Genomic DNA, 12,425 nt, shown 5'->3' with positions numbered 1-12,425 from the left:
CCTCCCCCCAAAAAAGAATCGTGGGAACTGTAGTTTAGCCCCTCACAGGGCTACAAAGCCCAGCACCCTTAAAAACTACAGTCCCCTGAATTCTTTGGGGTGTACTTTAAATGTTCTGTGCGTATGCATGCTTGTAAAATGTCTTCTCAAGTAAAGAAACGGCAGTTCTGCAGCATTTTCCCCTATATATTTGCTCAATAAGGCTTAGTGCCCAATATGCACCTTTAAATCCATTACCTATAAGTAAATCCTATATAACACAAGTGAACTTACTCAAGAGGAGTCATGTCTTGAGGTGTACAATTAAACTGATCTTGAGGTCCAACTGTTCTTAGTAATAGTTCACTTCTGAATAAACATGCAAAGGATTGCACCACTAAAACACTTGAAAATGTAGATCCCTTTTACAAATGTACAGACAATATTTAGAAATCAAAACCTTTCTTACAAAAAAAAGAAACCAAACAACCCAACTTAAGTAGAAACACCATTTACCTTTCAGTTACCGTACTCTCCTGATTTTTAACTGACACGAAAAGAAGGACTGAATAAACACACTGTCCGTGGAATCATTAATTATCAAACGTGAGAGAGTTGGGGGGGAAACTGGTTTACTTTGCAATACACTTTTTAAAAATATTTTTTCACTCTCGTTGTCCTTGTTACCAATGTGCATTTGGTAAGACAAAAAAAAAAAAAGGAAGTACACAAACACACATGACGCCACAGTTTCTGTACAGAGCTCTAAAATGAGCTGCGATGTTATTATCTACAAGAGGTGCTCTTGGGCCGAGGAAAGCAGCTTGGGGCTGCTGTCACTTCCCCTGTGCTGCCCACCCCAGCTGCTTTTGGCAGGAGCCAAGGGAGAGAGGATGGGGCCCTGCGTACATCTGTCCACATGTGCATGGGCTTAAAGATTTCTCTACAGTTCAAGTCCTTTGAGCCAGAGTTAGCTCCCTGTGGAGGGTTCTAGAAGTCCTGCCGCGGGGTGTGAGTTAGACTGTGCCTCCGCAGATCACAGTTTCGCCTGAACACTTTGCCGCACTGCTCACAGTTGTAGGGCTTGATGTCTGTATGGGTGAGAAGGTGAGTTTTCAGGTTACTTCTTTGATTAAAGGTTCTTCCACATGTGGGGCATTTGTGTGGAGATTCCTGTTCAGATTTGAAGCAAGCAAAGGATTAAACCCTTTACAAACTACCTGGTTTACTGAGTTTCTCAAAACTTCTCTCGTTATATGCACACACCCTCCCCAGTTTCGTTACCCTTCAAAACACCAACGCCATAGCGGGAAATAAATCTTCACAAATCCTAAGTGCCCCTTCTCAGGCCTAAATGCCATGGAAGTGGTTTCCACATAAGGCTGCAATTCTAGGCACATTTAAATGGGCAGTAAACACCACAGTAAACAATGTTTACTTCTTAGTTGTTGTTGTTTTTAAAAAAGAACAAATTAAACCCAAAACAGGATTAGGCTGTACAGTATGTGCATTTGTAGCCTGATCCTATGTGTGTTTACTTAGAGGTAAATCCTATGGCATTCAGTGGGATTTACTCCAAAGTAAATATCCATAAGTTTGAAGATGTCCTGAAAGTAAGGTGAGGATCCTAGCATGCTTGCTGCCCAGTCGTAAGCACATTTAACTGGAAGTAAGTCCCTAAAAATAAAATAGAGAGCTTGCAGGGATAATACATATAAGCTTGGATTGGACCAGGGAAATGTGGATTCGTATTCTTCTTCAGCCAGAAAGCTCACCAGGTGAACTTCTGCCAATCCCCTATATCTCTAGCTAACCTATAGCACAAGATTGTTATGAAGATAAAAATAAACAAAGAGGGAGGAAACAAGTATGCTTAGGAGTTCAGCCCTACTTGAAGACAAGTTCTACTGAACTTATTAACAGTTTTCTTCCCAGTAAATGCATTGGGTGGGGGCAGGGATAGCTCATGTATCTGCTGTAGGTACAAGATCACAATTCTTTGCAGCCTGATCCTTATAGACATTTAGTCGGAAGTCAGTCCAGCTGAGCTCACTGGAACTAACTCCCCGGTAAGTGTGCTTAAGATTACAGCCTTAACAGCACGGATATATCTTCTTGCCTGTCAAGGACAATCCTCACTTCATCACATTTCCCCATCTCTAGGATCTACTGAAAAATGCTTCTTGCTAATCCACCCAGCTTCCCAGGGATACTTGCATCATCTCTATCAGTGAAAAGCTTTCCACAAAGCAAGTCTTTTTTAATCTGAGCTGTTAAAAACAGAGCATACATTTCATCTGGTTCAGAAGTGCCAGACTTCCCAATGAATCTTTTCCAGCTATGGAATATGCAAGTCTTAAATGAACTGATGTTCAAGCCAACACACGTTTACTCAGAATAAAATCCTGTTAAATTCAATGTGACTTACTCTCAAGTAATTGTGCATTGGATCACAACCATAAACAACTTGTGCAGGCTTCTTTAATCCTTCTAAGATCCCAGTGTGCTTATTTTCTTTACCATAAAGAATGAGTCAAGACAATTTACACCCCCCAAAAATGAATTAAATGACTCTGAATAACTGAAATAAAAGTTCAGACTGTGTCATATTTTCTGCACTATGAAGCAAAGTGGAGGTCAGTAGTGGATAAATTATCTGATTTAAATACCATCAACACCACTCCTCTGGTACAGTTACATGTCTTTACTTATTCATAATGAATATTGCTATGTATAAAGAGTTGAAACAGAATTAAGATAAAAATAAACTGTCTAAAGAAATATGGATCTAACCTTACCTGCATGTGTAAAGTTTTATGAACTGCTAGAGTCCTGGACTGGCAAAATCCTTTCCCACATTCCTGACATTTGAACGGTTTTTCTTTGGAATGGATATACCTAAAAGCCAATACAGGCATTTGGAATCAGTATGTGTAGACACAGAAAGAGCCATAACAGTTAGCAGTAGTCTCTATGTAGCTCAAGTATCTGGGGGGAAATTATACTAATGGGACAATGCTATAAATGTTGACTCAGAAGTAAGTCTCACTGAGGTCAATGACGCTTGCTTCCAGGTAAGGGTACAGGGTTGTAGACTAAGCCTAACTCAACACTGAAATCTACTTTTCCAATTTTCTTTTCATAGGTTTTTTCCGCAGCCACTTGACAGTAGTTTCTCCAAAGGGCTTCATTGCCCTTTTCTGCTAACAAATTAAGGAGACAATCCTAAACACACTTGCTACAGTGTATGTTCTACTGAGAACAGTGGAACTTACTTCTGAGTAGCAATGCACAAACGTATGCAATCTTTCACATGCGTGCACTGGGACTTGCTTTCAGGTGAACGTGTGAAGGCTGTGGTCCCACTTGTTCCAGCTGAGGTCAGCTGGAATTTTGCCTTACTAAGTTTAGACCCCCACAGGATCTGGCCCACAGTTCATTACCATTTGATGGGATGAGAAAAGGCAGAAAGCCCTTGAGCTTCTCAGAGCAAGCAACAGAGGAAAAGGGCCATTTGTACATTGTTACAAACACATTGTAAATGTTGTTTCTCTGGCATGTATGGGACAGAAAAGAACAAACATCCCATTAGTGTTAGGAAATATTCATTTCAAGGAACATACTGCCTTCTCTCTGCCCCTCCCCTTTGAGTTTTGATCCACATTTGCTAGGCTATAAATCTACTGAATTTTTTCTGCAGCTTCCTTAATGGACTTCTATCGAATGCCATTTCTACAGAGGCAAAGTAGTTTGTTGCTTTTTTTGCTGGGATCACCAAGCCTTTATCAAATCCTACAGACTAGAAAAGAAAGCAAAAGGGGAAAGATTGGAAAGCCCAGATGAGTACAGATGGGTACAGATGAGATGCAGAGCCCTGGAAATAAGTGTCATGAAAGCCAACCACCTTGAAGCTACTCCTCACCCTCAGTTGGGCCCACTGAAGTGGAAGATGACTTGCTTCTGATCAATGTCACTTGCTTCTATGCAAATCAACCCAACACTCCCAGTCCCAACCTTGTTCCCTTGGAAATAAATCCTACCGGCGCCCCTCCTACGTATTGAGAACTGCACTGTTAGTTAGGTCAGCATACTAATAACACCAACCACCTCCCTATTGCATACAGGAGGCTGAGAAACAGACCTTTCTCCTCTAGGCCTATCTAAGTGGGTTTAGGGGAAAACTGGAGCCCAGGACTTGCTGGTTGGCACCTCAACCCACAGCTGTCAACGTTTCCCTTTTTTAAAGGGAAATTTCCTTATTCCGAATAGGATTCCTTGCAAGGAAAGGGAAAAGTTTATAGCTATGCGGCTCAACCTCAGAACCACCACTAGGCCATCCATCATAAGGCTTAATTTCCAAGGGAAACGGAGGGTCGGGGAGTGGCTGGATCCTGCATGGCATAACCCCATGGGCACCCTTTTCTCCAAAGAGGCTGGAGCGAGGGCAGTAGCCCAACAGTCCCCCTTCTGCATCTCCAGCAGAGCTGACCTGTGGTCGCGGAGGTGGTCCTGCCTCCGGAAGGCCTTGTGGCAGATGTCGCACGTGTAGGGCCGCTCGTCCGTGTGGGTCCTCTCGTGGATGAGCAGGTTGTAGGACTTGGTGAAGTGGCGCCCGCAGAACTTGCAGATGAACTCCTTCTTGGTCTTGGAAGGCAGCCTGCCGCGCGCCGGCTTCCGGTCCGGGGAGAGCTTGCCCAGCGCCGCCGACAGGGGGCCGCTCAGCTTGGCCAGCTCGCCGTGCGCCGCCGCCGCCGCGGCCTGGTGCGCCTTGGGCGGGTCCTCCTGCGTGGCCGCCGCCGCCAGGTTGGCGAAGTCAAAGCGCGGCCGCTCCTTGCGCAGCGCCGGCAGGACGTGCGCGATGGCGGCCGCCTGCTTGGGGTGGAAGAGGTGCGTGGCGAAGGGCAGCGCCGGGAAGGGGAAGCGCTCCACCAGGCCCTGCGCCGCCGCCATCTCGCTCAGCGCCGAGCAGCGGCTGATCTCGGCCGGGCCGCCGCCTCCGGCCGTGGCGGCGGCCGCGGCGTAACAGCCCAGCGTCCAGTGGTTCATGTGCATCGTGTGCACGGCGCTCAGGCCGTACAGGCCTTGCAGGTGGTCCACGGCGGCCGGGAAGGTGTTGACGGCCTGGAGGAAGGAGTAGTTGGTCAGCTGCAGAGACGGGTGCAGCGGGATCGGCGCCGGCAGCGCTTTGCTCCCCATCGTCCCAGCGGCCGGGCCTGGCCGTGGAGGGCCGGAGGCGACCCGCGGCTCCTCGGGGCGCGCGCACGGGCGCAGGTCCTGAGCAGGGGCAGAGGAAGGGAGGGGAACAGAAACAAAACAAGAGGCAGGTTATTGCAAGGGCAGCGTCTACACGTGGATTTGACAAGAGGGGCCTGGTTTTAATACAGTTTCAGGCCCCTTAAGACGAAGTACAGTAGAATTAAACAACATTCACAGCAATAATAACGCGCAACCAGGATAAATAATTAGGGGACCCGAATGAGAGGGCTGTCGTTGAAGCGGCGAATAATTCAGACTCCGAATTGATCTCGCTGGTGAAGCAGGCCCCAAACCGGCGAAATCATATACTGTATAAAGTTCAGAAATGCAAGCAAAGCTGGGAGGGAATGGCATTACCTGGAAGAGGCCAACGCAAATAAAATATCACCTGAAAATATCAAATAGCAATTAAGCTCACGGATCCCTGCAACACGCACACTCCTCAATTCGTTTATGCAGAGTGACTCCTTCCAATATCGTAGATGGATCAAGAAATCAAAGCCGCGTTCCCTGGCAAGGGCTGCGTCTGCGGGCAAGGTCACGAGGACTAGGATCTTTGAAAACGACGGCGGCGGCGGGATCCCAGATCCAGCATTTCATCGACTTCTTCAGAACGCCCCCTCTGAATGCGAGTTGTACTGATGGCCGAACTGACTACAAAGTCCATATTTTTGAAACGACCCAGGAGGAGCGCGATGTGCCGGCCACTTAACGCTCGAAGCGGGTGTCCTGCAAGGCTCAGGACAGGAGCCGTTTGGAAGCGGGGGCTGCTTTGGTGTGCGGTTTCTGCGTCCTTGCCATAGCGCACACAGTGGTGGTGTAAGCAGGGAAGTTCGCGAGCTACTGACTCCCGTCCAACATGAGCGAGCTTCACAAATAGATTTTTTTAAAGGCGTTTGGCTGCGATCCTGCTTGTTCGAATGGACTTTTTATGCGCCTAGGTGGGGAGCAGGAGGCTCTTTAAGAGCTCATGATGTCTGAAGAAGCGATAAGTCATGTCAGGGGCTTGCGGGGGAGGGGGCGGAGAGGGGAAAGTGATAAATACTCGCTGATTCCCTCGCTTCACAGGGAAATATGTGCGAGCACAGTGCATCTAACATGGCTCCCGACTCATTTAACCAGTGAAAACGGAGGGGGCCCCGATGCCAAACACATTACACGAGAGTAAGGCTCAGTTGGGTCGATTTAACTTCCTTCCACCATGCGAAGGGCACACTAGGTCCAACCGGCACGATGGCAGCTGGTTTGAATTTGGCTGTATTATGGTTCACAGCTACCTACTACCAGCAATCCATTGGGAAGCTGGCCTCGGTTGTAAGACTGAACGAAGAAGCCGATACCCCATCTTGAAACACTTCCAAACGTGCGCAGCCCGATCCAGTGCATTTCCCACCAAAGGATCCTATTATGTAATAAATAGGGGTCTCATTGACTACATGGGGGCTTGCTCTCAAGAAAGCAACTCCACCTACGGGTAAGGCCGATGACCTGGCCCATGCTTTCATGGAAGAGAAATCCGGTTCAAATTAATGGACGTGACTTCCGAGGAAACATAGGTGGAGGGCTCCTTCGCCTTGGCGGAGGTTGCTTTTAAGCAGGTGGACCCAGGATCGCAGCCTGGGCCTCGAATTGGCGCACTTGCCCGAGACACCCATCATCTCAGGAGGGCAAAGGGGATAGAAAACGCCAACCGATCAGGGCCGGCCGGTGCTGAATGAAAGGGCGAGAACAATTACAACGCGCTTCTCACGTCGGGGGCTGTTTCTTTCGTCGCATCTACAGATTATATGGGGGGGGGGTTGTCAGCGCCTGGGATCCTCCTCGCCATTGGAAGTCGGTTCCACCGGCTCCGTCGGAAGTGTCCACGAGGTTTCAATGGCGAGGCCCTGAACTGGTATAGCGCCTTTTCACAGGCCTTGGAACTCGTCGGCTGAGGTTGGCCTGGCGGGGTTAAGTCAGGGGGAGGGGAGCAGAGGGGTCTCCATGGGCGGGGAAGCAAAGGTCCGACGCGGGAGGCGAGGAAAGGCGGGGGCGTTTGGAGAGGAGGGGCTGGTGGCTCTCGGCGGTGGGGCTGCCCGCCTTGGCCCTCCCCGGTGCTGCTGCTGCTGCGCTTATTTTTCTTCCCTCAGCGACAACTCATTAATCAAGATAATTGAAAGAGAGAAAAGCAACACTTCCCCCGTCGCCCCTCGACGCCAAGCGCTCCAGGCTCGGAATACCCCCTCTCCCTCCTCCTCCTCTCTCGCAGATCCCTTTCAGCTGGCCAAGGCGCCACCCAAGAGGGACACCCCCAGGGTCTCTCCCAGAGGGCCTTCAGGGAAAGGCGAGTAGTAGCTGGACGCTTTTCTGCAAGGGGAAACACCCGCCCCCTCCATTGGGAGTCCTTAGGAAGAGCCACCTCGCTCGGGGATGGTTTTCTGCGACAGGCAAGCGCCACAGAGCGCTGCCCCGAGGATCTCCCACATGGGATTCAGCTCGCAGGCTTCCAGCAGGCAGCCGGACCTTAATCTGGGGTCGAGGTTATTTTTGGGGGGTGCTTTAGCCCCGCAGAAGTAGCATTGGCCAGCACTGCCCTGCTCGCTGGAGGAGGCGGGCGAGGCTTACTCTTTCGCCCCCCGCCCTTCTCTCATCCAGCACTGCAGTTTCGCGGCCATTCCTGCCCCAGGATCTTGGCTCCTCTTCCTTGCTCCGCTTTCTTATTGCATTTGGAACGTCCCTGCAGCCTCCCGAAAGGAGTGTGGGAAATGTGATACTTCGAGAAAAATAAAAGCGGCCCTAAAATCCAATTGGGAGTTAAGCATTTAAACGGGCTTCTGGGACGGGCTGGGCTCGGCCACATCTGTCAGTCCCGCTCGCTCTCACAAGGCAATTTTCGAAAGAAAAGAAATAAAGCCTTCAGATGCTCCTTTCTAGGCATCCCCAGATACTTTCCTCTAAAAAACACAATAATAATCCGGTTGGAAGATGCTCACAAGAGCTTAAACGAGCTTTATTTCAAATGCCTGGTCGGGAAAAAGCTACCGGTTCTCTATCCCCGAATTGCGCCTTGCGACCCATTAACAAGCCCGGGACGGGAAGTGGAAATAATCTGATTCCCCCCCACCCCTTCTTTAAAGGCATCGTCTTTTGGTTTTGTATTTCAAAAAATAGAGGATCGTGAGGCTGGGTTATTAGTCTGCAGGGGTAACCAGCGCTCCTAGGCGCAAAAGGCTTCATTGATTTCTCCAATGGCAGCCGTAGGCCTCTGCACCGCCAGTTTGCAAAGAGGGAAGGAGGAGGAGAGACCATCAGGGTCTTATACGTGTGCCAACGTAAAACGCACTTGATCGTGCATTATTTCCCTCTTTTGCATCAACATCTGATGGGTCAAAGGGGCCGAATTGCCCTGGTTGCCTTCGGCCCAGTTTCCCACTCGCGCCCGGGCCGAGCAGAGCTTTGCTTCTGGTGGTTGGTGGGGCGACGGACCATTTCTAAATGAATGCAGCGCTAAAAAGGGGCAGCAAAAAAACCAAAACAAAACACGAAGCCTCTTCCTTGCCTCTGGTATGCGACCCGAGTGCGCAGGGAAGGGAGTTAATGAGAGGTGTGTGACAGTCAGAGGGTTTCACTCAGCCCGTTCAACCGAAACTATTAACTCCCGTTCCCCCCCGACGACTTTCCCACCACTCATCACTTTCCCTTTTGCAAATAAATAAATAAATGCACAAATCATGGCGCCCACACCACCCCACCCCCTCGACACTGCAACGCGACCGCACAAGGGCTGGCTATCCTGATAAGAGACATCGCCACGCAGAGATGGGAAGCAAAAAGGAAAGAGGTTCGTTTACTTTTTCCTGCTGGAGTTCCCATCGTGCCAGGGTCAAGGGGCTTCCAGACTTACTCAAGGGGGTCCTTTCCTAACGAGGGGGAGGGGACCCCTTCTCCATCTGGACTGGACTGCTTGGTTTAGATAAAACATCATGCAGCAGGATCTTTACACAAAAAACTGAAATGTACGCTTGACAAAAAAAAAAAAGTCCAAAAGTTTAATCGGAGATTAAAAAGGGGGGACACACCCAGAAAGCACGTGATCTTTTATTTAAAAAAAACCTCTTTCTGTGCTGTATTAAAATAGCTGTAATGCATAGCACCAAAGTACTAGTATTATGCCTAGGTATTTATATTTCAGATGTGCAGCTTTTACACGCCCACGACGCAATTTGTCCCCAAACACTTTCACCGCACACATTTTCTAGAAGTCCTGCGGATTTCGATGGTCCTTGTTTCCAAGCAAATGTGCTCAGGATAGAGCCTCCAATTTCGTTTTGGCATTTTCCTTCCAAAGCGGCTTGAAAATTTGAGTCGGTTTAAATGATTTCCTCACAGATCCTAAAAACACCTCCATCAGAAACTTAAGTGCTACTGATCTAATCAGAGTTTACTTCCTGCTGCTGTGCTTCTTAACACACATTAAGTGGAACAATCCCAATGAATCAAGCGAGAGTTACTTTTAATGTTAACCTGTTTTAAGACCGAGGGCCAGAACTCGGGGATTAGGCCGCTCACATAAAAATCCAGTTATGGTTTATTTTATATTAATTGTTCTCAACAAAGTTGAGGGTTTTTTGTTTAACACCGACATTTTCGTTTCTGATTAAAGGCATATGATGAAAAAAAAGTCACTTTTCGAATTTTAGTTTTTTATTAAAAAAAGCAAATATATTCAGAGCCTCCCATTGCAAGAAAAAAAAGACAATTCGATTAATGTTTATTTGGAAGTAGGTTCCATTTATTTCAGCACAGTCCTAACCACTGCTACTCAGAAATGAGTTCTGTTGAATTCAATGGGGCTTGTTTCTGGTTAAACCACTGCACCTTCATTCCCTAGTAAGCGTTCATGCAAGTATGATCTTTAGGCGTACATTTTATAAATTTACGTGGAAAATAGTGGCGCAGGTTTTAGGAGAACCTACTCATTTACATGGGATCGCCTCTCTACTGCAAGATTTTGCACACGTTTGCTCTTTGATTCAATGGGATATCCATTACAGCTTTTTTTATTTAAAAAATGCTTAAGTTTACTTTCAAAACCACGTGTTTAAGTTGTGTAATATTCACACCGATCTTGTTTTTGCTTCAGTACAACCCAAAGGTGGTGTCTTTTTAAAATAAGACATATCAGAATTTCTCTACCTGCTGTATCCATACTGATGTAATTATTTGACCCTGCATAATGCAGTATTTCACAGAATCGAATGAAAACAAGGCGTAGGACTGCACCCCGAACAACGTTAGATAGAGACTTTACTGCCCTCTGAGCCATCTTGCAGGCTGCAGTCCTATATTCACAACCTTCCTTCCACGGAAAGCAAGCAGCGCAGTACAAAGTAAATACGTTTAGATGCCAAACTTGACAATGAGAAAGTGTGGGGGGTGGGATGGGGGTTGAAATTAGGCCAGAAAGTGCAGTGTTTTCCTTTGAGAGCCCACTGGTAGTCAGGGTGCGAATCAAACACGGATGTTATTTAGACACACTGTCACTTCCCTTTCCACTCCGAATCCTTAATTTAATTAAGGCCAGTGTCTGCAGAAACAAGAGTCTTCCCGGCGTGATCTTTGGCTGGCTCTGCCTTGCTTTTTCAAGGGCTTCCGACGGCTAAGGACTTGAAAGGAGCTTTTGCTTGGATGTCAGAGGGAAATAAATAACCGCTCTTGGTGGGAGAAGGCTAAGAACACGCCGAGGGTCACAGCTATCAGGTAGGCAAACGCCGGCTGAAGTTGGGGGAAAGTATCCCTGCCAGATCCCACAGATTTGCATTTGCTTATCCTCGCCAAAACCAAGACCTCCGTCCCGCTCCGGCGTTCCCAAAGGCTATCTCGAACAAATCAAGAAGAGGAAAGGAAATCTTTCGCCCAAGATTTGTTGAACGAGCAATGCGACTTCACCTGGCTTTCCTGGAAGCCTTTGGAGTGCGACCTTTCTAGGGGGGGGGGGTCTGGAGGCCCTTCCACTTGCCCGGAGCTTTATGGAGCGCGCAGAACACAGCCGGCTCTGTGCACCGAAAGACAGGTCTGCCCCTGTTCTGGTGTGAGCCACCGGGATTCAAATCGAAAGTAAAGGCGAGGAGCTGCTAGCTCCTCCTCGGCGAGAGACCGAGCTGGCTGACAAAGCCCTCTGCGGCCAGCCCGAGCTCTACACGCGCGCTTACTCGGAAGGAAGTCTCCCTGCGCTCAGCGAGCCTTACTCCCATGTAAAACGCGCAAAGGATCCTAACAGTCACATTACTAAGGGCAAGAAGGTTCTGGTTGTTGTGGAAGCCCGTTCCTGGACGGTTCCGAGGGCAATTCTCCGGGTTGGGGTTCCCTGCGGAGCTTAGAATCGGGTCCTTCCCCTGTTCTGCCCCGCTAAAGCCCCTTCCTACCCGGATCCCTCACTTCCCACCCGCAGGTGCCCCGTTTCCAAGCAGGGCGACCATTCCGGAGCTGTCACTACCTACCTCCCACTTGCCAATTTCTTCCGACGGGGCCTCCGCCTCGTCCCCGGACCCACGTCCTCCCGGCGCTCCTCAGGCCAGCAAGTGCCTTGGCGGCGTCATTAGATCCACTCGGGAGAGGAGCTCGCTCAGTGGAGCCGTCGAGTCCCGGGGGCTCCGGGCATATTCCGAGGGGCGGCTTCCGAGGAGTCAGAGGGGCGGCTCCAGGAGACCTCCGGCCCGGGCTTTCAGGCTCCTCCGTCGGCTGGGAGGCGGCGAGTCAAGTGCCGGCATAGAGCTTCCCCGGGAGCCCCGTCCTGCCTTCGGCTCCGGCGGAGCTCGGCGCGAGTCTGGACCTCCCCCTCGCGGGTCCATCGCATTTCAGCGCTCGCCGCGGCGCGGGCTCTGTCCCCGCCCGCAGTCCCTCCCCGAGCCCCAGCAATTCGAACGCTCGCCGCCCCAGCGTTCGAAGCCACGCCCCCCTCCGAACGCTCGAGAGGTTGCGAACGTTCCGAGGGCCGCCCCTCGAAGCCCCGCCTCCCTGTTCCACCACCACCACCACTGTTTACTTCTGTTTGGATAGCAACTTGGCTTTAAAGGGGCAGAGCTCCTTTCTCTCCCCCTGCACCCCCCCCCGCTCCACACTTTCGCTCCCCACCCCCAACGTTACCTAAGGTGACTTTTTCCCCTTTGAGAAAACACGATCAGTGCATAAATCAAGATCTTCCTTCCTTA

The 12,425-nt window shown here is 49.5% G+C and overlaps 1 protein-coding gene across 2 annotated transcripts; it reads right to left on the bottom strand.

The window, feature by feature from the left end:
- Positions 1-594: 594 nt before the first annotated feature.
- On the bottom strand, positions 595-12,122 carry OSR2 (odd-skipped related transciption factor 2). 2 transcript variants are annotated; one of them, XM_082235866.1, is made up of 4 exons: positions 11,715-12,122; positions 4,469-5,253; positions 2,778-2,877; positions 595-1,070 (listed from the first exon to the last, which is right to left on the bottom strand). In XM_082235866.1, the coding sequence occupies exons 2-4, from the start codon at positions 5,173-5,175 to the stop codon at positions 996-998; spliced, it is 882 nt and encodes a 293-aa protein (XP_082091992.1). In that variant the 5' UTR covers positions 5,176-5,253; positions 11,715-12,122; the 3' UTR covers positions 595-995. The 2 variants fall into 2 exon arrangements, with proteins under 2 accessions (XP_082091992.1, XP_082091991.1); XM_082235865.1 differs by having other exon boundaries at positions 595-1,152; positions 11,715-12,120.
- Between the last annotated feature and the right edge of the window lie 303 nt (positions 12,123-12,425).

This window comes from Podarcis vaucheri (genome assembly GCF_965113315.1).
Source record: "Podarcis vaucheri genome assembly, chromosome: 8".
Lineage (NCBI taxonomy): Eukaryota > Metazoa > Chordata > Lepidosauria > Squamata > Lacertidae > Podarcis > Podarcis vaucheri.
Note: the sequence above shows the minus strand (reverse complement) of the source record. Positions and strands in the feature narration are given on the sequence as shown.

Bases quoted from the DNA above. Each gene is read 5' to 3' on its own strand.
- OSR2 (XM_082235865.1), bottom strand. From the start codon at position 5,175: ATGGGGAGCAAAGCGCTGCCGGCGCCGATCCCGCTGCACCCGTCTCTG. The intron at 2,878-4,468 runs GTCAGCTCTGCT...ATTGGCTTTTAG, and splicing joins GACCACCTCCGCGACCACAG to GTATATCCATTCCAAAGAAA. The intron at 1,153-2,777 runs GTAAGGTTAGAT...AAATCTGAACAG, and splicing joins ATAAAACTTTACACATGCAG to GAATCTCCACACAAATGCCC.